This window comes from Ranitomeya imitator, chromosome 2 (genome assembly GCF_032444005.1).
Source record: "Ranitomeya imitator isolate aRanImi1 chromosome 2, aRanImi1.pri, whole genome shotgun sequence".
NCBI lineage: Eukaryota > Metazoa > Chordata > Amphibia > Anura > Dendrobatidae > Ranitomeya > Ranitomeya imitator.
Window position 1 is genome coordinate 366,163,110 of NC_091283.1, and position 27,737 is coordinate 366,190,846.

Consider the following 27,737-nt stretch of genomic DNA (forward strand, 5'->3'; position numbering starts at 1 on the left):
AATGTTTAGAAAAAAGAAAAAGGCTAAGGAGGAAGAATTGAAAAAAAAATGAAGGTGCACTACTAAAATATCTCAGCCGCGATACTACTACTCCTGTTGCTGAGGAGATTCCTAAATTCACAGCATCAGACACAAGTGCTCCTTCAACTTCAGGAACCAATGAGCAGTGTGATGACCAAGACATTGACCCAAGTGCTCCTTCAACTTCAGGAGCCAATGAGCAGTGTGATGACCAAGACATTGACCCAAGTGCTCCTTCAACTTCAGGAACCAGTGAGCAGTGTGATGACCAAGACATTGACCCAAGTGCTCCTTCAACTTCAGGAACCAATGAGCAGTGTGATGACCAAAACATTGACCCAAGTGCTCCTTCAACTTCAGGAACCAATGAGCAGTGTGATGACCAAGACATTGACCCAAGTGCTCCTTCAACTTCAGGAACCAATGAGCAGTGTGATGACCAAGACATTGACTCATGTGCTCCTTCAACTTCAAGAAGCAATGAGGAGTATGATGATCAAAATATTCCTGCTATTGATTTAAAGGATGTTGGTCTTTGGCCAAGTAAAATTAATGATGATACAAGGATCTTACTGGTACGTCAAAGTGCATCAGTGGTTCAGCATCTAGACTCAGACTTTGCTGAAGTGGTTTGTGAGGGTGCATCAATCAAAGGACAAAACAAAACTTACACGCAACTGGTTTTTTAAAACTCTGCCAAATAATGAAAAAATGTTGAGGTCATGGTTGCTGTACTCTCCTTCCAAAAAAGCCCTTTACTGCTTTTGTTGCAGACTATTTGCAGATGCAGAAACAAGTCAGTCTAATTTTGATTCAGTGAATGGATTCAACACATGGTGGAAACTTAATCCTAAAGTATACAACCATGAATCTAGTGTGGCCCATGTAGAATGTTTCACAAAATGGAAGGAGTTAGAAATTAGACTCCAACGTGGCGTAACAATTGATAAAAAAGTACAGTAAGATGTAGAAAATAATGTGAAGAAGTGGAGGGAAATACTTTCAAGATTGTTGGATATCATTAGATTCCTGGCTAAACAAAATTTGGCTTTACGGGGTCACAGAGAAGTAATCCATCATGAGACTGATTACGAACCTGAATCAACTGGAAATAAGGGAAATTTTTTAGAATTAGTTCATTTGTTGGCGAAATATGATCCAGTGCTACGTGAACATATTCTAAGAATCAAGTTGGGAAAAAAGTTTGCTACATCATATTTATCTCCTAAAATTCAGAATGAGTTTATGGAAATTTTGGGAGGGAAAGTAAGAAGCAAAGTTGTGGAGCAAGTAAAAATAGCAAAGTATTTTTCTATGATATTTGACAGCACCCCTGACATTTCTCATAAGGATCAAATATGCCAAGTTTTACGCTACGTTATGATCAATGGAAATGAAGTTAAGGTTGTGGAATCATTTGTTGATTTTATTGAAATAAAAGGTAAAACTTCAGAGAGTATTTCAACTGTGATTTTGCAACAATTAGAAACATACGGAATTGACATCCAAAATTGTAGAGGACAAGCATATGATAATGCTGCTGTAATGGCTGGTCAACATACTGGCGTTCAGAGACGCATTAAGGAAATAAACAAAAAAGCTGAATTTGTTGCATGTACAAATCACTCTCTGAATTTGGCAGGTGTACATGCAGCTTCTGTTGCACTGAGTTCGGTTACATTTTTTGGAACTGTGGAGCGTTTGTTCACATTTTTTTCTTCTTCTACACATCGCTGGGATGTTCTGATTTTAGTCACTGGTCAAAGTGTCAAGCGTGTATTAGAAACTCGGTGGAGTGCACGGGGAGATGCTGTGAGTGCAGTGAAAAAAAGTACTCCAAAATTTTACAGGCTGTAGAACATTTAACTGGTGAAGAAGAAAATAGAGTTACCAGGTCAGATGCTGGCGTGTTGCTTGTTGCATTATAATCTTTTTCCTTCCTGTGCTTTCTTGGCCTGTGGGAATCTGTGCTTAAAGAAATTAATGACACACAGGTCTACCTACAGACCAAAGGATTAAATATCCAACAATGTGACACAAAACTTGGAGCATTAAAAGCATTTTTAACAGAAAACAGAGAGGAATTAGTTAAGCATTCAGTAGCTTATGCAAAAGAAATTTGTGAAGATTTGGGAATAGATATGGATCGCCGCTCTAGAAAGAAGAAAAAGATGGCAGGTGAAGAATCGCAAGACGCTGAATTGCCATATGAAACGGAGTTGATGAGAGAAATGTACCTTTCGTTGGACAGAGTGATCCAGGAAATCACAACAAGATTTCAACAGCTTCATGCTCTTGCTGAAAAATATGCCTTCCTTACTCCATCACACCTTTTGGACGGGAAGTATGAGTGTCAGCTAAATCAAGATCACGATGATATTAATAAGGAAGAGTTCCTCATTGAGAGAAAAAGGCTTAAAAGTTTTCTTTGTGTTGCTGTTACACAAGACAAAAAAGAGACATAGAAGGAGGACAGTCCGCTTGAACTGTTGCAGTTTATTGTAAAATACAGTCTAGAGAACTCAGTTCCAAATATTGTCATACTCCTTCACATTTTTCTTACTATTGCTGTAAGTGTTGCTACTTGTGAGAGGAGTTTTTCCAAGTTAAAGCTGATTAAAAATTACCTAAGATCCACAATGAGCGCCATGCGTTTAGGAAATATGGCCATTCTGTCTATTGAACATCAGCTGAGTGAAGAAATAGATTTTGATGATGTTGTCAACGATTTTGCAAACAGAAAGGCAAGAAAAGTAAAATTCTAAAACATTTGAAATCAACTTTACTCCCAAAGTGATAATTTAAAGTTTCAGTTAAACAATAAAGAGTTTTGTTTCTGTGCGTGTTGTCCTGACTATTTTTGGTAACATTTGTGTGTATTGAGCCGGGGAGGGGGGGGGGGGGTCTGGGAAGGCGCCAAACTCGGGAACAGCCCCGGGCGGCAAAAGCTCTAGCTACGCCTCTGGATCACCGGAGTATCTGGGAGGTTTGCCCAAACGAGGAGGAGGATGAGCGGTAGGCAAAGGAGTAGAATCTAGAGAGGATGCTTGCGCAGTAGCAGCAGGAGCGGACTGTAAGTTAAACAGTCGATCATCTATAGACGCCATATAACTCAGCATGCGGGACTGAGTATCCCGCTGCTGAGTGAGCTCTTGATCGAGGCTAGCCAGTTGGGCGGCGTTCACAGGGTCAGCGGTTTGTAAAGAGGTTAGGCGTGACTCCATAGACTTCATAAAGGCCATTATGTGCTGCTGATTATCACGCAAATGGGCCAACTCCTTCTGGGCCGAAAAAGGGGTACCTGCGGGGTCCATGGCCTGATTGTACTATAGCAAACAGAATAGAACTAGAGTGGACCCTCTGGACCGTGGGAAGACCTACCCCTGGGCGAGTGGACCTAGGGTGGAACCGACCCCTATACAGGGACCGTAAGGAGCAGGCCCAGAGGTCACTTACCCACAGTGTAGATACCGAGAGGGACGGCTCCAGGAAGGAAGGGAAGCGAAGATACTGCAGATGCTGGAGAGTGGATACTGGCGGATGGAACGGGTATACAGAGAGCTGTCAGGAGGGCTGGAAGACCGGAACGGAGTAATGCTGAGGGAAGAAACAAAAGGTAAAAGTTAGCAACGGGAACTGGGAAACCAGAAGAACTGGAAAGGAAACCAAGAGACGGATAGGACGGGAAAACAGAGCGAAGACGCTAACGGAGGGAGTACGCTGTACAGGGAACAGGAGGACCGGATGCAATAGTAAAGGCTAAAACAATCAGGCACCAGGAAGCAGAAGAGCCCACCTCTTATAGTAGAGGCAGGGAAGGGATTGGTTACCTGGAAGACTGACCTAGATGATCCCAGGAAGAGGTAACAGGGAAAGTACACCTGCGCCCCTTGGGGCGCCCAGAGCGCCTGTGCAAACACCACATACCTGCAGAGGAGCAGGACACCGGAAGTGCTGGAGAAGCACAGACGTGCCCGGACCCGGAAGTGGATCGCCGGCGCTCTCAGGCCCAGAGGCAGGATGGCCGGAGAGCGCAAGACCGGAAGCAGAGCCCGGGCCAGAGATGAGAGGACAGCGGAACCCGGGCGTAGCAATGGTGGAGCGGCGACGTGGAGCAGAGGAACGACGGCGCAGGGCAGTAGCGACGGAACGACAGCGCGGGGCAGTGGCGATGGTAACATTAGCGTTAGGGGTGTGTTGGTGTTATGGTTGGAGTTAGAATTGGGGGATTTCCACTGGTTAGGTACATCAGGTGGTCTCCAAACGCTACAGCCTATTATGCTCTCAAAAAGTCAAATGGTGCTCCCTCCCTTCTGAGCTCTGCCATGCGCCCAAACAGTGGTTTACCCCCACATATGGGGTATCATCGCACTCAGGACTGATTGGACAACAACTTTTGGGGTCCAGTTTCTCCTGTTACCCTTTTGAAAAAAACAATTGGGGGCTAAAAAATCATTTTTGTCGGAAAAAATGATTTTTTATTTTCATGGCTGTGCGTCAAACTTCTGTGAAGCACTTGGGCGTTCAAAATGCTCACCTATATCTAGATAAGTTCCTTGGGGGTCTAGTTTCCAAAATATGGTCACTTGTGGGGGGTTTCTACTGTTTATGTACATCACGGGCTCTGAAAATGCAACATGACACTCGCAGACCATTCCATCAAAGTCTGCATTTTAAAATGTCAATACTTTCCTTCCGAGCCCTGATGTGTGCTCAAACAGTAGTCCCCCCCACACATGAGGTATCAGAGTACTCAGAACAAATTGGACAACAAATGTTGGGGTCCAATTTCTCCTGTTACCCTTGGGAAAATAAAAAAAATAATTTATGGGGAAAATTTATTTTCACGACTGCATTATAAACTTCTGTGAAGCACTTGGGCGTTCAAAGTGCTCGCCACACATCCAGATAAGTTCTTTGGGGGGGTCTAGTTTCCAAAATGGGGTCACCTGTGGGGGATTTCTGCTGTTTAGGTACATCAGGGTCTCTGCAAACGCAACATAACACCCGCAGACCATTCTATCAAAGTCTGCATTCCAAAACCGTGCGCCATCCCTTCTGAGCTCTGTCATGCGCCCAAACAGTGGTCCCCCCCACATATGGGGTATCAACGTACTGAGCATAATTGGCACAATAAATTTTGGGGTCCAGTTTCTCTTGTTACCCTTGTGAAAGTAAAATTTTCATGGCTCTACACTATAAACTTCTGAGAAGTAGTTGGGGGTTCATAGTGTTCTTTGTGGGGTCTAGTTTCCAAAATGGGGTCACTTGTGGGGGGTTTCTACTGTTTAGGTACATCAGGAGCTCTGCAAATGCAACATGATGCCCGCAAATCATTCCATCAAAGTCTGGATTTTAAAACGTCATTACTTCCCTTCCGAGCCCCGATGTGTGCCCAAACAGTGGTCCCCCCACATATGGGGAATCAGCATACTCAGGACAAACTGGACAACAAATTTTTTGGTCCAATTTCTCCTGTTAACCCTTGAAAAAATAAAAAATTGTGAGCTAAAAAAATCATTTTTTAGGAAAAAAAAAGGATTTTTTATTTTCACGGCTCTACGTTATAAATTTCTGTGAAGCACTTGGGGTTTCAAAGTGCTCACCACACATCTAGATAAGTTCCTTAATGGGTTTAGTTTCCAAAATGGGGTCACTTGTGGGGGGTTTCCATTGTTTAGGCACATCAGGGGCTCTCCAAACGCGACATGGCGTCCGATCTCAATTCCAGCCAATTCTGCATTGAAAAAGTCAAACGGAACTCCTTCTCTTACAAGCCTTGCCATGCGCCCAAACTGTGGTTTACCCCCACATATGAGGTATCAGCGTACTAAGGACAAATTGCACAACAACTTTTCGGGTCTAATGTCTTCTGTTACCCTTATGAAAATAAAAACTTGGGGGCGAAAAGATCATTTTTGTAGAAAAAATGTGATTTTTTTATTTTCACGGCTCTACATTATAAACTTCTGTGAAGCACCTGGGGGTTTAAAGTGCTCACCACACATCTAGACAAGTACCATAAAGGGTCTAGTTTCCAAAATGGTTTCATTTGTTGGGGGGTTTCTACTGTTTAGGCACATCAGGGGCTCTCCAAACGCTACATGGCATCCGATCTCAATTCAAGCCAATTCTGCATTGAAAAAGTCAAACAATGCTCCTTCTCTTCCAAGCGCGTACTGTGCGCCCAAACAGCGGTTTACCCCCACATATGGGGTATCGACGTACTCAAGAGAAATTGCACAACAACTTTTGTGGTCTAATTCCTCCTGTTACCCTTGTGAAAATAAGAATTTGTGGGCGAAAAGATCATTTTTGTGTTAAAAATGCGATTTTTTTATTTTCACGGCGCTACGTTATAAACGTCTGTGAAGCACTTGGGGCTTCAAAGTGCTCACCACACATCTAGATAGGTTCCTTAAGGGGTCTGGTTTCTAAAATGGTGTCACTTGTGGGGGGTTTCCACTGTTTAGGTACATCAGGGGTTCTCCAAACACGACATGGCATACGATCTCAATTCCAACCAATTCTGCACTGAAAAAGTCAAACGGCGCTCCTTCTCTTCCAAGCCCTGCCGTGCGCCCAAACAGTGGTTTACCTCCACATATGGGGTATCGGCGTATTCAGGAGAAATTGTGCAACAAATTTTTTGGTTCATTTTCTCTTTTTACGCTTGTGAAAATAAAAAAAAATGGTTCTGAAGTAAAATGTTTGAATAAAAAAGTTAAATGTTCATTTTTTCCTTCCACATTGTTTCAGTTGCTGTGAAGCACGTCAAGGGTTAATAAACTTCTTAAATGTGGTTTTGAGCACCTTGAGGGGTGTAGATTTTAGAATAGTGTCAAGTTTGAGTATTTTCTGTCATGCACACCCCTCAAAGTGACTTTAAATGTGAGATGGTCCCTAAAATAATGGTTTTGAAAATTTTGTTGTAAAAATGAGAAATCGCTGGTCAACTTTTAACCCTTATAACTTCCTAAGAAAGAAAATGTGTTTCCAAAATTGTGCTGGTGTAAAGTAGACATGTGGGAAATGTTATTTATTAACTATTTTGTGTGATATATCTCTCTGATTTAAGGGCATAAAAATTTAAAGTTTGAAAATTGCTAAATTTAAAACATTTTCACCATATTTCCATTTTTTTTAATAAATAATCACAAGTAATAGCGAAGAAATGTTACCACTAACATGAAGGACCATATGTCATGAAAAAATGATCTCAGAATCAGCGGGATCCGTTAAAGCGTTCCAGAGTTATAACCTCATAAAATGAGAGTGGTTAGAATTGCAAAAATTGACTCGGTCATTAAGTACCAAATTGGCTCTGTCACTAAGGGGTTAAAAACATTCACAACAACATATAAACATCGATTTCATTATTAAGGCTGCTTTTACATTTGCTGTGTTTTTGTGGCCTGTTTTAGCGGCCCCAATAGATTTGAATGGGGCCGCGAAAATGGGCCGATGGGCGTCGCGGTCCGGGTCCATCGCCTCCCATCTTCATATGATGATGTCCTCTTCTTGTCTTCCTGTCATGGCTCCTGCGTAGGCGTACTGATTTGCCCTGTTGAGGGCAGAGCAAAGTACTGCAGAGCACAGGTGTCGGGAAAGGTCAGAGAGGCCCAGCGCCTGTGCACTGCAGTACTTTGCTCTGCCCTCAACAGGGCAAATCAGTATGCCTGCGCAGGAGCCACGACAGGAAGACAAGAAGAGGACGTCATCGTATGAAGATGGGAGGCGATGGACCCGGACCGCGATGCCCATCGGACCAGACCGAACCGGGACCACCCCTGGGTGAGCATAATATAACCTGTTTTTCTTATCTTTCAGGATACATCGGGGGCTTATCTGCAGCATACAGAATGCTGTAGATAAGCCCCTGATGCTGGTGGCCTTAGTTTATAGGCCAATTTTGGGGTGACAGATCCCATTTAAAGAACAAGAATCACTATGTAAGTAATCAGCACATGACATGATATTTTTTTTTTTTAAATTAAAACGTGTGAAATTGAGTTCGATGTTTTTTCTTCCAATACAGTAAAAAGCATAAAAACAAAGAGGGGATCTGCAAGGGACCAATTTTAGAGGGAACTAAGGGCAAAAGCAGAGAAAGAGAGATCTGGAGAGGCAGTTGGAAAAGAGAAGAAGCCCTACAGATTCACCAAGCAGCTTCAATTTCTGCTTCCTGTCCTTGGGGTGCATGAGTAAGTATACATTATATATATATCCTCCATGTTGATGTTTGTTGTCTAGCTTCTATAATTGTCTGTTCTCATTTGCAGAACTTAAGAAAGGCTTCCTGTTGTGTCCGACCAATCGCAGCAGCAGTCAAGCGGCAGTGGTGCAAGTACATCATTTGATTCTACTGACATTTTAGAAGACAGCTCCGAATGTACTGCTGAAACGGTGGTCCCTGTAGAGATAACGACGCAGCCAAGCATTAGTGGATGTGAGAACTCTATGGAGGACTGAGAGGGCACTACTGAGAACACAAAGGAGTGGACCCACTGGACCGTGACAACGATCCTCCCACGGGCGAGCTGGCCAGATGGACCACCTCGTATACAGGGAGCGTTATGGGCAGACCCGCGGGAGACTATCGCCACGGCAGCTGGGAGACAGGGATGGACAGGAGAGCGACTCAAGGAGACACGGACTGGACGGTGGAGGGAACTGACAGGCTGAAGATAGGATCACGGGCTAGGAGAAGACGCGAGCAGGTGGGCAGGCTACCGGAGAACCAAAACAGGACGAGGATCAAGGACTGGATGGAACCACGGGGCAGGGTGGAGGAAGGACACGAGCTGGCTGGCAGGACACCGGAGGACTCACAGGATGGAGAACAAGGACAGGATCTAAGGGAAGCAAAGGTAGATCAAAGTCAGGTAACAAGGTACGCAGAAAAGGCGTGCGGCCAAATACACTTGTATACACAAATGAGCATAAAGCACGGCAGGGAGGAAGGGGCAGGGTAATAAGGCCAGCGCTGCGCAGTACTTCCGGGTAGAAGTCTTCCTAGGTGATAGAGAGGACAGAAAGGAGAAGCCAGGATGGAGTTCAGAAATGTGCGCGCGCAGCGCTGAATCTAGCATGAACGCATGCCCGACGAGAGGCAGAAGCCAGAGGCGAGCGCTGAAGAGAGGACACCCGGTGAAGATCAGCAGCTGTGGAGGCCCGCCGGGACGCTGAGGGCACGTGAGTATGGCAGGACTCGGGGAGCGGCAGCGACTTGACAGTACCCTCGTCTTTATGCCCCCCTTGTTTTAGGCTAGAAAGAAACCTAGCTAAAACTCGAGGAGTCTGAAATTTTTCCCGAGGCTCCCAGGACCTCTCCTCAGGACCAAAACCCTTCCAGTAAACCAAAAACATAGTTCTTCCTCTAAGTTTATTCATGGCAAGAATGTCCTTAACATCAAAGACAGCACTATTTTCCCTCCCTATCTGATATTTTTATTGGATGATTCCTGCACTTACAGTTGTGGCCAAAAGTATTGACACCCCCGCAATTCTGTCAGATAATACTCAGTTTCTTCCTGAAAATGATTGCAAACACAAATTCTTTGTTATTATTATCTTCATTCAATTTGTCTTAAATGAAAAAACACAGAAAGAATTGTCCTAAAGCCAAATTGGATATAATTCCACACCAAACATAAAAAAAGGGGTGGACAAAAGTATTGGCACTGTTCGAAAAATCATGTGATGCTTCTCTAATTTGTGTAATTAACAGCACCTGTAACTTACCTGTGGCACCTAACAGGTGTTGGCAATAACTAAATCACACTTGCAGCCAGTTGACATGGATTAAAGTTGACTCAACCTCTGTCCTGTGTCCTTGTGTGTACCACATTGAGCATGGAGAAAAGAAAGAAGACCAAAGAACTGTCTGAGGATTGAGAAACCAAATTGTGAGGAAGCATGAGCAATGTCATGGCTACAAGTCCATCTCCAAAGACCTGAATGTTCCTGTGTCTACCGTGCGCAGTGTCATCAAGAAGTTTAAAGCCCATGGCACTGTGGCTAACCTCCCTAGATGTGGACGGAAAAGAAAAATTTACAAGAGATTTCAACGCAAGATTGTGCGGATGTTGGATAAAGAACCTCGACTAACATCCAAACAAGTTCAAGCTGCCCTGAAGTCCGAGGGTACAACAGTGTCAACCCGTACTATCCGACGGACTGTATGGTAGGAGACCCAGGAAGACCCCACTTCTTACCATGAGACATAAAGCCAGGCTGGAGTTTGCTGAAACTTACCTGAAAAAGCCTAAAACGTTTTGGAAGAATGTTCTCTGGTCAGATGAGACAAAAGTAGAGCTTTTTGGGCAAAGGCATCAACACAGAGTTTACAGGAGAGAAAAAAGAGGCATTCAAAGAAAAGAACACGGTCCCTACAGTCAAACATGGCGGAGGTTCCCTGATGTTTTGGGGCTGCTTTGCTGCCTCTGGCACTGGACTGCTTGACCGTGTGCATGGCATTATGAAGTCTGAAGACTACCAACAACTTTTGCAGCATAATGTAGGGCCCAGTGTGAGAAAGCTGGGTCTCCCTCAGAGGTCATGGGTCTTCCAGCAGGACAATGACCCAAAACACACTTCAAAAGGCACTAGAAAATGGTTTGAGAGAAAGCACTGGAGACTTCTAAAGTGGCCAGCAATGAGTCCAGACCTGAATCCCATAGAACGCCTGTGGAGAGATCTAAAAATGGCAGTTTGGAGAAGGCACCCTTCAAATATCAGGGACCTGGAGCAGTTTGCCAAAGAAGAATGGTCTAAAATTCCAGCAGAGCATTGTAAGAAACTCATTGATGGTTACCGGAAGCGGTTGGTCGCAGTTATTTTGGCAAAAGGTTGTGCAACCAAGTATTAGGCTGAGGGTGCCAATACTTTTGTCTGGCCCATTTTTGGAGTTTTGTGTGAAATGATCAATGTTTTGCTTTTTGCTTCATTCTCTTTTGTGTTTTTTCATTTAAGACAAATTAAATGAAGATAATAATACCAAAGAATTTGTGATTGCAATCATTTTCAGGAAGAAACTGAGTATTATCTGACAGAATTGCAGGGATGTCAATACCTTTGGCCACAACTGTAAGTGGTAACTATACATGCTACGGTGTCCAGAAAAAACTCTGGCGGTTGCAGGAAGGGGAGAGGTATTTAATCTCTTTGTTTCCTTTCCCCTATTAGGGCGGGGAGACATCCTCCGATACTGCTGTCGTCGAAGGTTCCTTGAAACCGAATTACCGGTGAGACTAATTCTATTTTTTCCTAAATTTCAAAAGCCATTTTGCTATTCCCACTTCATGTATTTCATATTGTCTACTATAACAAGAAGCCGTGTACTGTATATTTTCCTTTGGCCTGAATGAAGAAGCCATTTACTGTGTATTGCTAATAGACTGTGTGAAATAACACAATAAAGTTTTGAATGAACTTGCTTGGGTCACTGCCGTTTCACTGCGCATGGTCCTACCGGTGCACCACATATGGTGGAAAGAATGCGTGCCATTTGAACTAAGGCATACCCAGAGAGTGCTGTAGATCATTGTGCAAGTCTGCTGGAGAAATGGAGGAGCTTTTGGAGCAGGTTGTGCTCAATCAGCAAAGGCTTCATCAAGAGTCACTGCAGTTTCAGCGTTCGCAGCAAGAAGGTCTGCAGCAGCAGGAGCTGCAGTGTCAGCAACAGCAAAAGGTGCTACAGTGAAGCAGAGCTTCAGCATGTTAAAATGGAAACCCCTAAAGTGAGGGGTGAACAGCAGAGTCCTGAAGAGACCCCAAAGGTAAGGGGCAATCACTGGGTGTACCAGTGGTCCTATGTAGAGACTCGGTCTGCTAGGTCTCAAACAAATGACTTATTGCAATTGGTGGAGGAGTGGCTCCAGCCTGAGTTCAGTTCTCCGTATGAGATGATGGAGAGAATCATGGCTGACCGGATGACGAGGGCTCTGCCGGCTGCCATGCAGCGTTGGGTCAGGCTGAGGGACTTAGGCCACCTGGAACTGCTGATAGAATTGATTGAGCGGTATAAATCCACTCAGGATGTTGCCCCAGAGCCTGGGCATGGGCCTAGTAACTGTTCGGTGACATCTAAGCCCATGGACTGTAGGAACACTGAACTCTATGTGTGCCCAGCCTGTCTGTATCACCACTACTGGCACAGCCGGCAGCGAACCAGAATTGTGCCAGGTACTTGTGAATGGGTGCCGAACAGAGGCTCTCCTGGACACGGGGAGTAAAATGACTCTGGTCCATTGGTCCCTTGTTGCCGAGGACAACCCCAAACGACCTAAAGTTGAGGTGATGGGTATCCACGGGGAAATCCGGGAGTACCAGACCGTGGAGGTTAATTTTTCCACACTATGTGGGGACATTAAGCATGTGGTGGGAGTGGCAAAGACCCTTCCAAATGGGGCTGTGTTGGGGAGAGATTTGCCCCTGTTTTGGTCCCTGTGGGAGACCAGGGTCAACCCTCTCAAGGAAAGTGTCATACCAGGTGAAGAACCCAAAGTGTTATGTCTGCTAATGAAAGGTGTAATGAAGGCAATCCAGAGACACAGTGTGCCTAGCGATCAGAGCGCACACAGTGATCTGACAAATACCCAAAAACAAAAGAACGAGCTCTGAGACGTGGAAACTCTGTAGACTGCACACCTGATCCTATCCTAAACACAACTAAAAGTGGCTGTGGATTGTGCCTAACCACTACCTATGCAACTCGGCACAGCCTAAGAAACTAGCTAGCCTGAAGATAGAAAAATAGGCCTGACTTGCCCCCAGAGAAATATCCCAAAGGAAAAGGCAGCCCCCCACATATAATGACTGTGAGTAAGATGAAAAGACAAAACGTAGGGATGAAATAGATTCAGCAAAGTGGGGCCCGATATTCTTAGACAGAGCGAGGACAGTAAAGCGAACTTTGCAGTCTACAAAAAACCCTAAAGCAAAACCCACGCAAAGGGGGCAAAAAAGACCCACCGTGCCGGACTAACGGCACGGCGGTACACCCTTTGCGTCTCAGAGCTTCCAGCAAAACAAAAGACAAGCTGGACAGAAAAAAGGCAACAAAATAGCAAAAAAGCACTTAGCTATACAGAGCAGCAGGTCACAGGAACAATCAGGAGAAGCTCAGATCCAACACTGGAACATTGACTAGGAGCAAGGATAGCAGCATCAGGTGGAGTTAAGTAACGAAGCAGCTAATGAGCTCACCAGAACACCTGAGGAAGGAAGCTCAGAAGCTGCAGTACCACTTGTGACCACAGGAGTGAATTCAGCCACAGAATTCACAACAGTACCCCCCCCTTGAGGAGGGGTCACCGAACCCTCACCAGAGCCCCCAGGCCTACCAGGATGAGCCGCATGAAAGGCACGAACAAGATCGGGAGCATGAACATCAGAGGCAAAAACCCAGGAATTATCTTCCTGAGCATAACCCTTCCATTTAACCAGATACTGGAGTTTCCGTCTAGAAACACGAGAATCCAAAATCTTCTCCACAATATACTCCAATTCCCCCTCCACTAAAACCGGGGCAGGAGGCTCAACAGATGGAACCATAGGTGCCACGTATCTCCGCAACAATGACCTATGGAATACATTATGTATGGAAAAGGAGTCTGGGAGGGTCAGACGAAAAGACACAGGATTGAGAACCTCAGAAATCCTATACGGACCAATAAAACGAGGTTTAAATTTAGGAGAGGAAACCTTCATAGGAATATGACGAGAAGATAACCAAACCAGATCCCCAACACGAAGTCGGGGACCCACACGGCGTCTGCGATTAGCGAAAAGTTGAGCCTTCTCCTGGGACAAGGTCAAATTGTCCACTACCTGAGTCCAGATCTGCTGCAACCTGTCCACCACAGAATCCACACCAGGACAGTCCGAAGACTCAACCTGTCCTGAAGAGAAACGAGGATGGAACCCAGAATTGCAGAAAAATGGAGAAACCAAGGTAGCCGAGCTGGCCCGATTATTAAGGGCGAACTCAGCCAACGGCAAAAAGGACACCCAATCATCCTGGTCTGCAGAAACAAAACATCTCAGATATGTTTCCAAGGTCTGATTGGTTCGTTCGGTCTGGCCATTAGTCTGAGGATGGAAAGCCGAGGAAAAGGATAGGTCAATGCCCATCCTACCACAAAAGGCTCGCCAGAACCTTGAAACAAACTGGGAACCTCTGTCAGAAACAATATTCTCAGGAATGCCATGCAACCGAACCACATGCTGAAAGAACAAAGGTACCAAATCAGAGGAGGAAGGCAATTTAGCCAAGGGCACCAGATGGACCATTTTAGAAAAGCGATCACAGACCACCCAAATGACTGACATCTTTTGAGAAACGGGAAGGTCAGAAATGAAATCCATCGAAATATGTGTCCAAGGCCTCTTTGGGACCGGCAAGGGCAAAAGCAACCCACTGGCACGAGAACAGGAGGGCTTAGCCCTAGCACAAATCCCACAGGACTGCACAAAAGTACGTACATCCCGTGACAGAGATGGCCACCAGAAGGATCTAGCCACTAACTCTCTGGTACCAAAGATTCCAGGATGACCAGCCAACACCGAACAATGAAGTTCAGAGATAAGTTTATTAGTCCACCTATCAGGGACGAACAGTTTCTCCGCTGGACAACGATCAGGTTTATTCGCCTGAAATTTTTGCAGCACCCGCCGCAAATCAGGGGAGATGGCAGACACAATGACTCCTTCCTTGAGGATACCCGCTGGCTCAGATAAACCCGGAGAGTCGGGCACAAAACTCCTAGACAGAGCATCCGCCTTCACATTTTTAGAGCCCGGAAGGTACGAAATCACAAAGTCGAAGCGGGCAAAAAATAACGACCAACGGGCCTGTCTAGGATTCAAGCGCTTGGCAGACTCGAGATAAGTCAAGTTCTTATGATCAGTCAATACCACCACGCGATGCTTAGCTCCTTCAAGCCAATGACGCCACTCCTCGAATGCCCACTTCATGGCCAGCAACTCTCGGTTGCCCACATCATAATTATGCTCAGCAGGCGAAAACTTCCTGGAAAAGAAAGCACATGGTTTCATCACTGAGCAATCAGAACCTCTCTGTGACAAAACCGCCCCTGCTCCAATCTCAGAAGCATCAACCTCGACCTGGAACGGAAGAGAAACATCTGGCTGACACAACACAGGGGCAGAACAAAAACGACGCTTCAACTCCAGAAAAGCTTCCACAGCAGCAGAAGACCAATTGACCAAATCAGCACCCTTCTTGGTCAAATCGGTCAATGGTTTGGCAATGCTAGAAAAATTACAGATGAAGCGACGATAAAAATTAGCAAAGCCCAGGAACTTTTGCAGACTTTTCAGAGATGTCGGCTGAATCCAATCCTGGATGGCTTGGACCTTAACTGGATCCATCTCGATAGTAGAAGGGGAAAAGATGAATCCCAAAAATGAAACTTTCTGCACACCGAAGAGACACTTTGATCCCTTCACAAACAAAGAGTTAGCACGCAGGACCTGAAAAACCATTCTGACCTGCTTCACATGAGACTCCCAATCATCTGAGAAGATCAAAATGTCATCCAAGTAAACAATCAGGAATTTATCCAGGTACTCACGGAAGATGTCATGCATAAAGGATTGAAACACTGATGGAGCATTGGCAAGTCCGAACGGCATCACTAGATACTCAAAATGACCCTCGGGCGTATTGAATGCAGTTTTCCATTCATCTCCTTGCCTGATTCTCACCAGATTATACGCACCACGAAGATCTATCTTAGTGAACCAACTAGCCCCCTTAATCCGAGCAAACAAGTCAGATAACAATGGCAAGGGATACTGAAATTTAACAGTGATCTTATTAAGAAGGCGGTAATCAATACACGGTCTCAGTGAACCATCCTTCTTAGCTACAAAGAAGAACCCTGCTCCCAGTGGTGATGACGATGGGCGAATATGTCCCTTCTCTAGGGATTCCTTCACATAACTGCGCATAGCGGCGTGTTCGGGCACGGATAAATTAAATAATCGACCTTTAGGGAATTTACTACCAGGAATCAAATTGATAGCACAATCACAATCCCTATGCGGAGGTAGGGCATCGGACTTGGGCTCTTCAAATACATCCTGATAATCAGACAAGAACTCTGGGACCTCAGAAGGGGTGGATGACGAAATCGACAAAAATGGAACATCACCATGTACCCCCTGACAACCCCAGCTGGATACCGACATGGAATTCCAATCCAATACTGGATTATGGGTTTGTAGCCATGGCAACCCCAACACGACCACATCATGCAGATTATGCAACACCAGAAAGCGAATAACTTCCTGATGTGCAGGAGCCATGCACATGGTCAGCTGGGCCCAGTACTGAGGTTTATTCTTGGCCAAAGGTGTAGCATCAATTCCTCTCAATGGAATAGGACACCGCAAAGGCTCCAAGAAAAACCCACAACGTTTAGCATAATCCAAATCCATCAGATTTAGGGCAGCGCCTGAATCCACAAACGCCATGACAGAAAACGACGACAAAGAGCATATCAAGGTAATGGACAGAAGGAATTTGGACTGTACAGTACCAATGACGGCAGACCTAGCGGACCGCTTAGTGCGCTTAGGACAATCAGAAATAGCATGAGTGGAATCACCACAGTAGAAACATAGCCCATTCAGACGTCTGTATTCCTGCCGTTCCACTCTGGTCATAGTCCTATCGCACTGCATAGGCTCAGGTTTAACCTCAGGCAATACCGCCAAATGGTGCACAGATTTACGCTCGCGCAAGCGTCTACCGATCTGAATGGCTAAAGACAAAGACTCATTCAAACCAGCAGGCATAGGAAATCCCACCATGACATCCTTAAGAGCCTCAGAGAGACCCTTTCTGAACAAAGCTGCCAGCGCAGATTCATTCCACTGAGTGAGTACTGACCATTTCCTAAATTTCTGACAATATACTTCTATATCATCCTGACCCTGGCACAAAGCCAGCAAATTTTTCTCAGCCTGATCCACTGAATTAGGCTCATCGTACAGTAATCCGAGTGCCAGGAAAAACGCATCGACACTACTCAATGCAGGGTCTCCTGGCGCAAGAGAAAATAATAATCAAAACCTGTTGAATAGGATTACCAGAAGAATGAGGTTTCAAGGCCAGAAATAGCTTACAATTATTTTTGAAACTTGGAAACTTAGTTCTATCTCAAAAAAACAAATCAGGAATAGGAATTCTTGGTTCTAACATAGATTTCTGATCAATAGTATCTTGAATCTTTTGTACATTTATAACGAGATTATCCATTGAAGAGCACAGACCCTGAAAATCCATGTCCACACCTGTGTCCAGAAACACCCAAATGTCTAGGGGGAAAAAAAAAAAAAAAAAAGTGAACACAGAGCAGAGAAAAAAAAAAAAATGATGTCAGAACTTTTTCTTTCCCTCTATTGAGAATCATTAGTTGGCTCCTAGTACTGTTATGTCTGCTAATGAAAGGTGTAATGAAGGCAATCCAGAGACACAGTGTGCCTAGCGATCAGAGCGCACACAGTGATCTGACAAATACCCAAAAACAAAAGAACGAGCTCTGAGACGTGGAAACTCTGTAGACTGCACACCTGATCCTATCCTAAACACAACTAAAAGTGGCTGTGGATTGCGCCTAACCACTACCTATGCAACTCGGCACAGCCTAAGAAACTAGCTAGCCTGAAGATAGAAAAATAGGCCTGACTTGCCCCCAGAGAAATATCCCAAAGGAAAAGGCAGCCCCCCACATATAATGACTGTGAGTAAGATAAAAAGACAAAACGTAGGGATGAAATAGATTCAGCAAAGTGGGGCCCGATATTCTTAGACAGAGCGAGGACAGTAAAGCGAACTTTGCAGTCTACAAAAAACCCTAAAGCAAAACCCACGCAAAGGGGGCAAAAAAGACCCACCGTGCCGGACTAACGGCACGGCGGTACACCCTTTGCGTCTCAGAGCTTCCAGCAAAACAAAAGACAAGCTGGACAGAAAAAAGGCAACAAAATAGCAAAAAAGCACTTAGCTATACAGAGCAGCAGGTCAAAGGAACAATCAGGAGAAGCTCAGATCCAACACTGGAACATTGACTAGGAGCAAGGATAGCAGCATCAGGTGGAGTTAAGTAACGAAGCAGCTAATGAGCTCACCAGAACACCTGAGGAAGGAAGCTCAGAAGCTGCAGTACCACTTGTGACCACAGGAGTGAATTCAGCCACAGAATTCACAACACCAAAGATATTGAGATACCTGCCATAGGGGTTGCCAACCTAGGGACAGAGTGTATTCCTGGTAGGCTCCCCCTAGAGGTATTGGCAGGAGAAACTAAAGATGTTGTTTCGGGCGTAAAACCCGAAGATCATAAGATGTATGCCACAAGGGTTGCCCATTTAGGGTTAGGGTGTAATCCCATTAGGCTCCCTCTAGAGGTTGTGGCAGTAGAGGTTGTGGGGACCCCATTGAACCCTGAGCTGGAGGTGTTCCCTGGTAAGGTCGGAACAGCTCAGATCCAGGGTCCCACACGGAGATGCAGATATAAAAGACGCAGGTATGAGAAGAGCCGGGAGTGTATGATTGCAGAGGCGACTGGGGATGTGGCACCGGTCAAGGATGGGGCCAGGGGTCAGGGTAAATTAGATAGAGCGCTCGCTAGACAGCAGTGTCGGGAGGCTCAGGTTAGGGTGCGGCGTAGTACAGATATATGCTTGGAGTTGTCAGCGCGTTCCGCGGCGTTTCGGCGTGATATAGTTACTGAGGCACGGGTAAGGGTACAGAGGAAACGGTACCAGGGGCCCAAAAGACGATACTTAGGTGACAGGATGACCCGTGGGGTTAGTGTGCCCAAAATAAAGGTCGAGTCCACCCAAAACTGGCCCAAATCTACGGTTAAACAGAAAAGAGGGCTTGGCTTCTGTAATGGAGAACGAGGGAGGTGGTCCCATAATGAAGTGTGGAGGAGAAACGCAAAGGGGAGGGATGCATGCGTCGATCGATGGTTCCAGTCCCTACTTTTGTTTCTTAGTGTTGTGTCGAGCGGGGATGTCACAGGAGCATACCGATGCCCTTTCTCGCGCCCTTACGAGGTGACAAATGTTCAAACCCACAAGTATGAACATGGGGAGGATATGTGAGGCAGTGACCAATGTTACAGCTAGGGGGCACTGTATGTGCTCTCCAGAATGTGCATGGAAGCGTAGTGAGGCCATGAGGGCGTACTGCAGACACATGTGTGGCTGTAATTATAAATAGTGAAGCAGTGACTGATTAAAAACCCTGAAGTAGAGGGGGAGGTGTGTAAGTGTTGGTTTGGAAGCAGACAGAGAAGTTGTCTGCAGAGCTCTTTGTGTGTGGAGCAACACAGGGGCAAAAGGAATTGACACCCTGTGTCACGGGCTGTCTTATGTTTGCCAGGTTGCAATCCGGAGGATAGCATGAGGTGCACGACGTGAGTAAATACGAGTATACTTGGTATTGGCGGGCGGTTGCCCCAGGGAAATTGGACAAAGGAAAGTCTAGCCTGTGTAGGGACTGCAAAGGTAAAGCCGGTTAGTGTGTATTTCTGATGGACTGTGTTAAGAAGCCGTGTACTGTATATCTTCCTTTGGCCTGAATGAAGTAGCCGTTTACTGTGTATTGCTAATAGACTGTGTGAAGTAACACAATAAAGGAACGTTTTGTTTGAACTTGCTTGGGTCACTGTCGTTTCACTGCGTATGGTCCTATGGCTGCATCACAATACATATAAGGGGCTGTTGGGTGGCTCATACGATACAGAAGGGGCTGTACTCGGGTTCAAACAATATATAGGGGGTGTCAGCATATTTAATTCTGTTCAATATTAAGTGATACAATTAATATTAATAAAATTATCAATAATAAAATATATCAATATTAATATTGAGCAGAATTAATTTCGGCCTATTGGATCAGCCCTCCACAGCAGTCAGTCTCTAATATGGCCCCTTGGGAAAATTAATTGCCTACTCTTGCGACATAGGCCATCGCAGGGGCCCCTGCGTGAGAAAAATATATGGGCCCTTTGCAGTCCAATAGCTCATCACATTGCACCCATTTTGCGTCTGTGACAGAAACCGCTTGCTGCTTTGGAAAATACACTGCTCAAAAAAAATAAAGGGAACACTTAAACAACAGAATAAAACTCCAAGTAAATCAAACTTCTGTGAAATCAAACTGTCCACTAAGGAAGCAACACTGGTTGACAATCAATTTCACATGCTGTTGGGCAAATGGAATAGACAATAGATAGAAATTATTGGCAATTATCAAGACACCCTCAATAAAGGAGTGGTTCTGGAGGTGGGGACCACAGACCACATCTCAGTACCAATGCTTTCTGGCTGATGTTTTGGGCACTTTTGAATGTTGGTTGTGCTTTCACACTTGTGGTTGCATGAGATGGACTCTACAACCCACACAAATGGCTCAGGTAGTGCAGCTCATCCAGGATGGCACATCAATGCGAGCTGTGGCAAGGTTTGCTGTATCTGTCAGCGCAGTATCCAGAGGCTTGAGGCGCTATCAGAAGACAGGCTAGTACACCAGGAGACATGGAGGGGGCCGTAGGAGGGCAACAACCCAGCAGCAGGACCTGTACCTTCGCCTTTGTGCAAGGAGGAACAGGAGAAGCACTGCCAGAGCCCTGCAAAATGTCCTCCAGCAGGCCACATATGTGCATGTGTCTGCGCAAACGGTTAGAAACCGACTCCATGAGGATGGTCTGAGTGCCCGACGTCCACAGATGGGGGTTGTGCTCACAGCCCAACACCGTGCAGGACGCTTGGCATTTGCCACAGATCACCAGGATTGGCCAATTCGCCATTGGCGCACTGTGCTCTTCACAGATGAAAGCAGGTTCACACTGAGCACATGACAGACGTGACAGAGTCTGGAGATGTCATGGAGAGCGATCTGCTGCCTACAACATCCTTCAGCATGACTGGTTTGGCAGTGGGTCAGTAATGGTGTGGGGTGGCATTTCTTAGGAGGGCTGCACAGCCCTCCATGTGCTCGCCAAATGTAGCCTGACTGCCATTAGGTACCGATATGAGATCCCCAGACCCCTTGTGAGATCATATGCTGGTGCGCTTGGCCCTGGGTTCCTCCTAATGCAGGACAATGCCAGACCTCATGTGGCTGGAGTGTCAGCAGTTCCTGCAAGATGAAGGGATTGAAGCTATGGACTGGCCCACCCGTTCCCCAGACCTGAATACGATTGAGCACATCTGGGACATCATGTCTCGCTCCATCCACCATCACGTTGCACCACCGACTGTCCAAGAGTTGGCGGATGCTTTAGTCCAGGTCTGGGAGGAGATCCCCCAGAAGCCCATCTGTCACCTCATCAAGATCATGCCAAGGCGTTGTACAGTTGGGAGGTCATACAGGCATTTCCACTGAAGTTGGATCAGCATGTAATTTGATTTTACACTTTGATTTTGAGTATCATTCCAAATCCAAACCTCCATGGTATATTCATTTTGATTTACATTGATAATTTGTAATGTGCTGCTGCAGTGCAGTATAGAGCAACCTCCACCAGGGGGTGCTGGCTAAGGAAAGGAGGTTGCACACACAGCGCAGCAACACTGAACAACAACACAGGTGTCACAGGTAATGAAAGGGACATGAAACAAGCCAAGGTCATACACGGAGATAGCAGCACGGTACAGATGGGGCGAGCAGAGAATCGTCGGGGACAAGCAAGAGGTCAGAACCTACCTGGAACGTGGTAACCAAAACGTGAGACGTAAGACGAAGTCGGGGTACAGGCCAGAGGTCAGAACAAGTCGTAAACGGGTGCAGGCAGTCAAAGGCAAACAGGAACACTATTACAGGGATCAGGTCAGGAGCTCAATCAGTGCAGCTTGAACTCGGTGAGGAAGTCATGTGTCTCATGGATAAGCCTTAGATTCAGCTTGCACAGCTAGTTCTGCCAGTCATATGCACTGATCCACAGTACATAGCAAACGACCATCAAGCACATCCTTCCTTAACTGGAGGCAATACTGGCACCTAGAACTGGGGTTGCTCTGGTTCAGAAAGGATATGCTGGGCACATAAAACATGACGGCAAAAAATAGCAGGGGCTCGATGGAAAACTTGTCCAGTTGCTTCTTCAGCGATTTCTCCAGCTCCACCCATCGCGCTTGGTGAGACTTTGCAATGAACCAGAGTCCGAAATAACAAGTCTCACTGAGCTCCAGTCTTTGGGCCACGGCGTCCAGACAATCCTGCCCGGTGCTGTCCACGTTGAGCGTGCACTCAATCTCAGTGGAGTCGAGCAGCTGAATGCGACTCACAAAACAATTCTTGCTCAGGACATTGTACCTCTTGGTGCGCTTTAGCTTAATCTTGAAAGGCATGGCTGAGGACTGAGTGTTGATTTGTTGCTTGCCCCCCCAAGGGCAGCTCCCTCTTCACTTTATTTTTGCTTTAAATCTTTCGCCACAAACTACTTTTGTCCTCCAAGTGTCAGCATAGTTGTCCATACCCAGTGCGATCCAACAGAGGCGTCCGATACCTGCATTAGTCCCCAATGCTGCTCACTCCAGTCTGTAAAAAAACCTCCAGCAGCTTCATCCAACAGCAAAAATCTAAGAGTTGTGTCCTCAATTCTCCTCCTCCAGACAATAAATCACCCTCCACCTGCAGCAGTACATTACATAATTGTTATGTTTTATTGTTCTGAACACATTCCACTATGCAATAAATAAAAATTTGCAACTGGAATATTTAGTTCAGAGATATCTAGGATGTGGTATTTTAGTGTTCCCTTTATTTTTTGGAGTAGTGTAGTAGTGGCCCCATTACCTCTTGGGCCCCTGTGCAACTGCACAGGTTGCACCAATGGTATGTCCTTCACTGGGCTGTAACCCACTTGGAACTTCAACACCCACTAATCCTGATGGCCACTAGCTGACCCTATCTAGGTGATAAAAAAGGTGGTCATGCGCACAGTCTTGAGTGCCCCCACAATACTCAATCATCTAATTGGATAGGACCATGCACATATAGGTCCACTTTGGCCTATATGTCTTTGTGGGGTCAGGTAATGTCTGAGTCCCAAAGGTGGGATTGCCTCCCCAATATATTTTTTTGCACCTCACCCAAATTTAAAGTTTATTTTGTATGTAATTATTAATCAGCTTTTGTTTTTATATTATGCTCCATTACTCTTTTGCTTCCTTCCAACTCCGATACCATGATGAAAGTGCTGGTTTATCTGCTCAGTTTATGCTGTTTTAGTGGCTGCTTTGACTTGCTTCTTTAGAAAGAGTTAGGTATTTGTTATAACATACCTGGGCAAAGTGCAGCCCGGGAGCCATATCCAACCCTCTGGCTGTCTCAGTCTGGCTCACGGACTGAGAAAGCCGAGGTGCTGAAAACAGGTGGCTCACGGTCCGCACCGTGCCCGCCTGCTGTCTCCATCCACACTGATTGCACTGATGGAGGAGGGGCCTCGAGCCAGTTCCTCCACCAATCAGCATGTGAAACAGCCAATACGATGACCTCATTTCATTGCGTCAGCTGTGTACTGCGGAGAGTCAGCGCACCGGAGACACCGAGACAGGAGCAGAAGCAGAGCGCCAGGGAATAGGACCGAGGTGGATGTTTTTTTGTTATTTATGTATATGGGATTTGTGGCTGTACATGAGGGTATCTTATTGGTGTCTTACTGTGGACATGGGGAGGCTGTGTGGGCCTCATATGCTTGACATGAGGATTCTGTGTGGGCCTCATACGATATATAGAAGAGGCTGTATTCGGGTTCAAACGGTATATAGGGTAATGTCAGCATACTTAATTCTGCTCAATATTGAGTGATAATTAATATTAATTAATTCACAACAATCCTCCACAAGTGTCATGTGGCCCCTCAGGAAAATTAATTGCCCACCTTTGGATTAACCCATCGTATGTTATTGTTCTGCTATAAAGTGTACATTATGGGTGGTCATTAGTGATGAGCGAAGAGCACTGTTGCTCAGGTCTCCCTGAGCTTGCTAGGGTGATCTCCGAGTATTTTGTAGTGCTGGGACATTTAGTTTTTGTAGCCTCAGCTGCATGATTTACAGCTGCTGGACAGCCTGAATACATGAGGGAATTCCCTAACAAACAGGCATTCCTAGCTAGCAGCCATAAATCATGCAGCTGAGGGACAAACTAAATGTCCGATCACTACAAAATACTCAGGTGATGGAGATCACCTGATCATACTTGGGGAGAGCAAAGCAACAATGCTATTCGCTCATCACTAGTGGTCAGGTTACTGAGACAATTGAGGAAGCCTTTAAAATCAAATCCTCTTAAACACAATAAGGCCGGGGTCACACTTTTTACAGGCGTAATACGCAGAAATGTTCCCTAAACAGTGTTCCGTATGTAATCCGTAGGCAAGGTGCGGCTGCGTATTTTGTGCATGTAAACCTCCCTATGTAATCCGTATGGCATCCGTACTTCATTTTTTTTTGCAACCTTCCAAAATGGACATTTAACAGTTTTCAGGCCTGAAATTAGTTTAAATCATCATCAGCAACCCTATTTAAGGTCTTTACAACAGGTGGCAGCCTCCAAACTGGCTAGTTTGTTGGTGTGCTTGTGTTGGTGGTACTTTGGGAACATGTGTGACCTACTGCATATCACCCCAACTCAGCAGGTGCTATATAACTGGGTGTTGTCACGTCACTTTGGTCAGCCATATCTCGTGATTGTGGATCCGCGAAGGAGAAGAATGTGGGTGCATCCACTTTTGAGGCAACGCCTCACTAAAGGGCACTTTCACAGGTTGTATACATCTCTGCGGACACATCCGGGGAAATTCTATCAGTACTGTCGCATGACCATAGCCACCTATGACATTTTGTTGGAGACAGCACGACCAGGCATTACATATCAGAATACCAGGATGCGGAAATGTATATCCGCAGAGGAGCGTCTTCTCCTTACTTTACGGTATGTATTCACCATCCTCACATACTGTATGTTGATGATGTTTATCTAATCAAACTTTGTTTTTTTTCTGTGTTCTAGCTGCTGATTACATTTTTTTTTAATTATATGGCTAAATTAAACAAAATTCAAAAGAAAAATGTTGATCATGTAAAATTTCTGTAGCCAGTGTATTATTTTGAAGGTACACTGGTATCCTGCCTTTTTAGATCCACACATTACTTGTTTTTACTATGCTTTTTCACAAGCATTCTTACATTGGTAATAATTGTATTATTGTGTGCTTTCAGCTTCCTGTCAACTGGATTATCATATGCTGGACTCCATCTTGAATGTCTAATAGGGAGGTCCACTATTTCCGGCATAGTGTGGGCTACGTGTATTGAACTGTGGGCAAGACTACACAAACTGGTGATGCCTGAGCCAAAAATGGAGGATTGGGTGAAAATAGCACATGGATTTCAGGACAATTGTGATTTCCCCCACTGTATTGGAGCCCTTGATGGGAAATATATCCGGGTGCGTAAGCTGCCGAACTCTGGCTCACAATTCTACAATTATAAACAGTTTTTCTCTGTAGTACTGTTAGCTGTCGTTGACAGTCACTACAGGTTTATAATTGTAAATATTGGGGCCTATGGTCGAACTGGAGACTCTAGAGTCTTCAATTCGTCCATTATGGGTCGGCGGCTGGGTGAGAACCAGTTGGACCTACCACAACGACAAATCCCAGGCTCAAATGTTGAAGCAGTGCCATATGTCCTTGTGGCAGATGAGGCATTCCAGTTGACAAGGCATGTCATGAGGCCTTATCCCCATCGCAACTTGGACCACCAGGGGCGGGTCTTTAATTTGCAGCTATCACGGGCACGGCGACTGGTGGAGTGCACCTTTGGCATTCTGTGTGCCAAATGGCGGGTCCTCCAGTCTGCCATTCAGTTGAGTGAGTCAAATGTAAACGAAGTGATTTAAGCTTGTGTAGTTTTACATAACTTCACACGACTACATGAGTGCTCCTCAGCTGATAGTGGTGAAGGCATGTTGGCCAATGTGGGTAGGCATACACCACATGGCCTTCCTCAGCGTCGTCCCCTTTCTGGAATAAAAGTTTGGGATATTTTGACCAATTATTTTGTTTCTCCTCAGGGTGCTACTCCCTGGCAAGAAAATGCTGTTTCTATGTTGTGATTTGTTCCTTTACATATATATTTTCATTTAAAATGAAAACATTACGTTGATTACTTAACTCTGTGTGTTGAATTGACTTAATTAACTGGTGGTTAAGAACATACTAATTGTGTATGATGTAATAGTGATTGTTCCAACAAACTTAAATTGGCTTTTTGCTATATATTTTAATTATAGCAAAAGACAAATGTTGTTGTTTTTTTAACACCATATTACCATCATATGGCTTTTGTGGCCAACTAAACTTGGCATAACAACATTTTTTTTAAAGATAACAAAAAATGCTATCACCTCAGACAAAAAATATCTGGTTAGTAACCAAAATATGCAACAAAAGAACAAATTTTTAAAAGATTTCTGTAAGTTGGTGAAGGTGGCCTTTCTTGGGCCAATTGTCCTTCACCCTGTGTGGATGATCTCTGGCCTTGCTCAAAATACTGGGCTTGCTCATATTGGCCAGTTAAGTATTGGCCATAAGGGTTTTGACTATGGGCCTCATGAGGATGGAAATATTGCCGTGACTCATACCCCCCCAATATGGCCAAGTTGTCCAAACCCAGGTTGGAACCAGCCTCCAACTCTGGGTCTGTACAAGTGGCCATATTGGGAAGGTTTATGGTAGGATAGCATATGGTAATGTGCTGGCCTTGGTGGGTTTTGGGTGGGAATGGGTAGAGGTGTAGGCACACGTGTAGGTGGTGATTAAATTCCCTGTTGATCATGCACCTGTTGTTGTTGGAAGTCTCATGAGGTTACGGGGTGACAGCTGCCACCTCTCAATGTATTCAAACAACTCATACGGGTCATTTGGGGGGTGCATGCATCAAGAAGGATTTTAGTACACCTTCTCACACGTACCCTCACTTCACGGGCTAGGGGACGGAGGTACTGGGCCAGGCTCCGCGTATAGGCCTCCTCACCCTCATCCTGATTAGCCCTGGCCAGATAATTAAGGACCCCAGTGTCCACATTCCTCCTACTTTCCTGAAGTTCGTTCTGCGGCGACGGCGTGAAGTCACAGCAGGCTGCGGGGAGGCCTCCAGTGGAACAGTAGAGCTGTTGCTGTTTACAGGATCATCCTGGCTTATTGGAATTGGTGGTGCTGTGGGTGGTGGTTCAGCATCTGGCCCAGTTTTTGCCGGAGCTTGCAGTGCACATAAGAGGTTACAGGAGGGATGGACCTGGAATGATCCGAAGATGGGCCAGCTACCTCTTCTCCTTCCCCAATCGCATCAACGAAAACCTCTGAGTCTGACCCGGTGTAACAGGCCAGATTAACCCCCCCACCCAGAATATACCCGGGGTTAAAGTGGCTTAGGCCAGATTATACCCCGGGTATATTCTGGCCTATCCCAAACTATACCCCGGGGTATAAATTGGACTAGTCCAGTTTATACCCCTCTGGGCCAGATTATACCCCGGGTATATTCTGGCCTAGCCCAAACTATACCCCAGGGTATAAATTGGACTAGTCCAGTTTATACCCCTCTGGGCCAGATTATACCCCGGGTATATTCTGGCCTAGCCCAAACTATACCCCAGGTGT

The 27,737-nt window shown here is 45.5% G+C and overlaps 1 protein-coding gene across 4 annotated transcripts in view; it reads left to right on the plus strand.

Annotated features, from left to right (window-relative positions):
- Positions 1–26,249, plus strand: part of LOC138663895 (uncharacterized) — a 40,779-nt gene extending 14,530 nt beyond the window's left edge. For 2 of the 4 annotated variants that reach the window (XM_069750266.1, XM_069750267.1), the window contains exons 3-6: positions 8,060–8,225; positions 8,304–8,891; positions 11,209–11,267; positions 25,294–26,249. In XM_069750266.1, the coding sequence (XP_069606367.1) occupies positions 8,598–8,891; positions 11,209–11,267; positions 25,294–25,975 (1,035 nt within the window). In that variant the 5' untranslated portion in view covers positions 8,060–8,225; positions 8,304–8,597 and the 3' untranslated portion in view covers positions 25,976–26,249. Of the gene's footprint in view, positions 1–7,766; positions 7,974–8,059; positions 8,226–8,303; positions 8,915–11,208; positions 11,268–25,293 lie in introns of those variants that run through there. The other 2 variants (XR_011318247.1, XM_069750265.1) reach the window with 2 other exon arrangements.
- Positions 26,250–27,737: the final 1,488 nt, after the last annotated feature.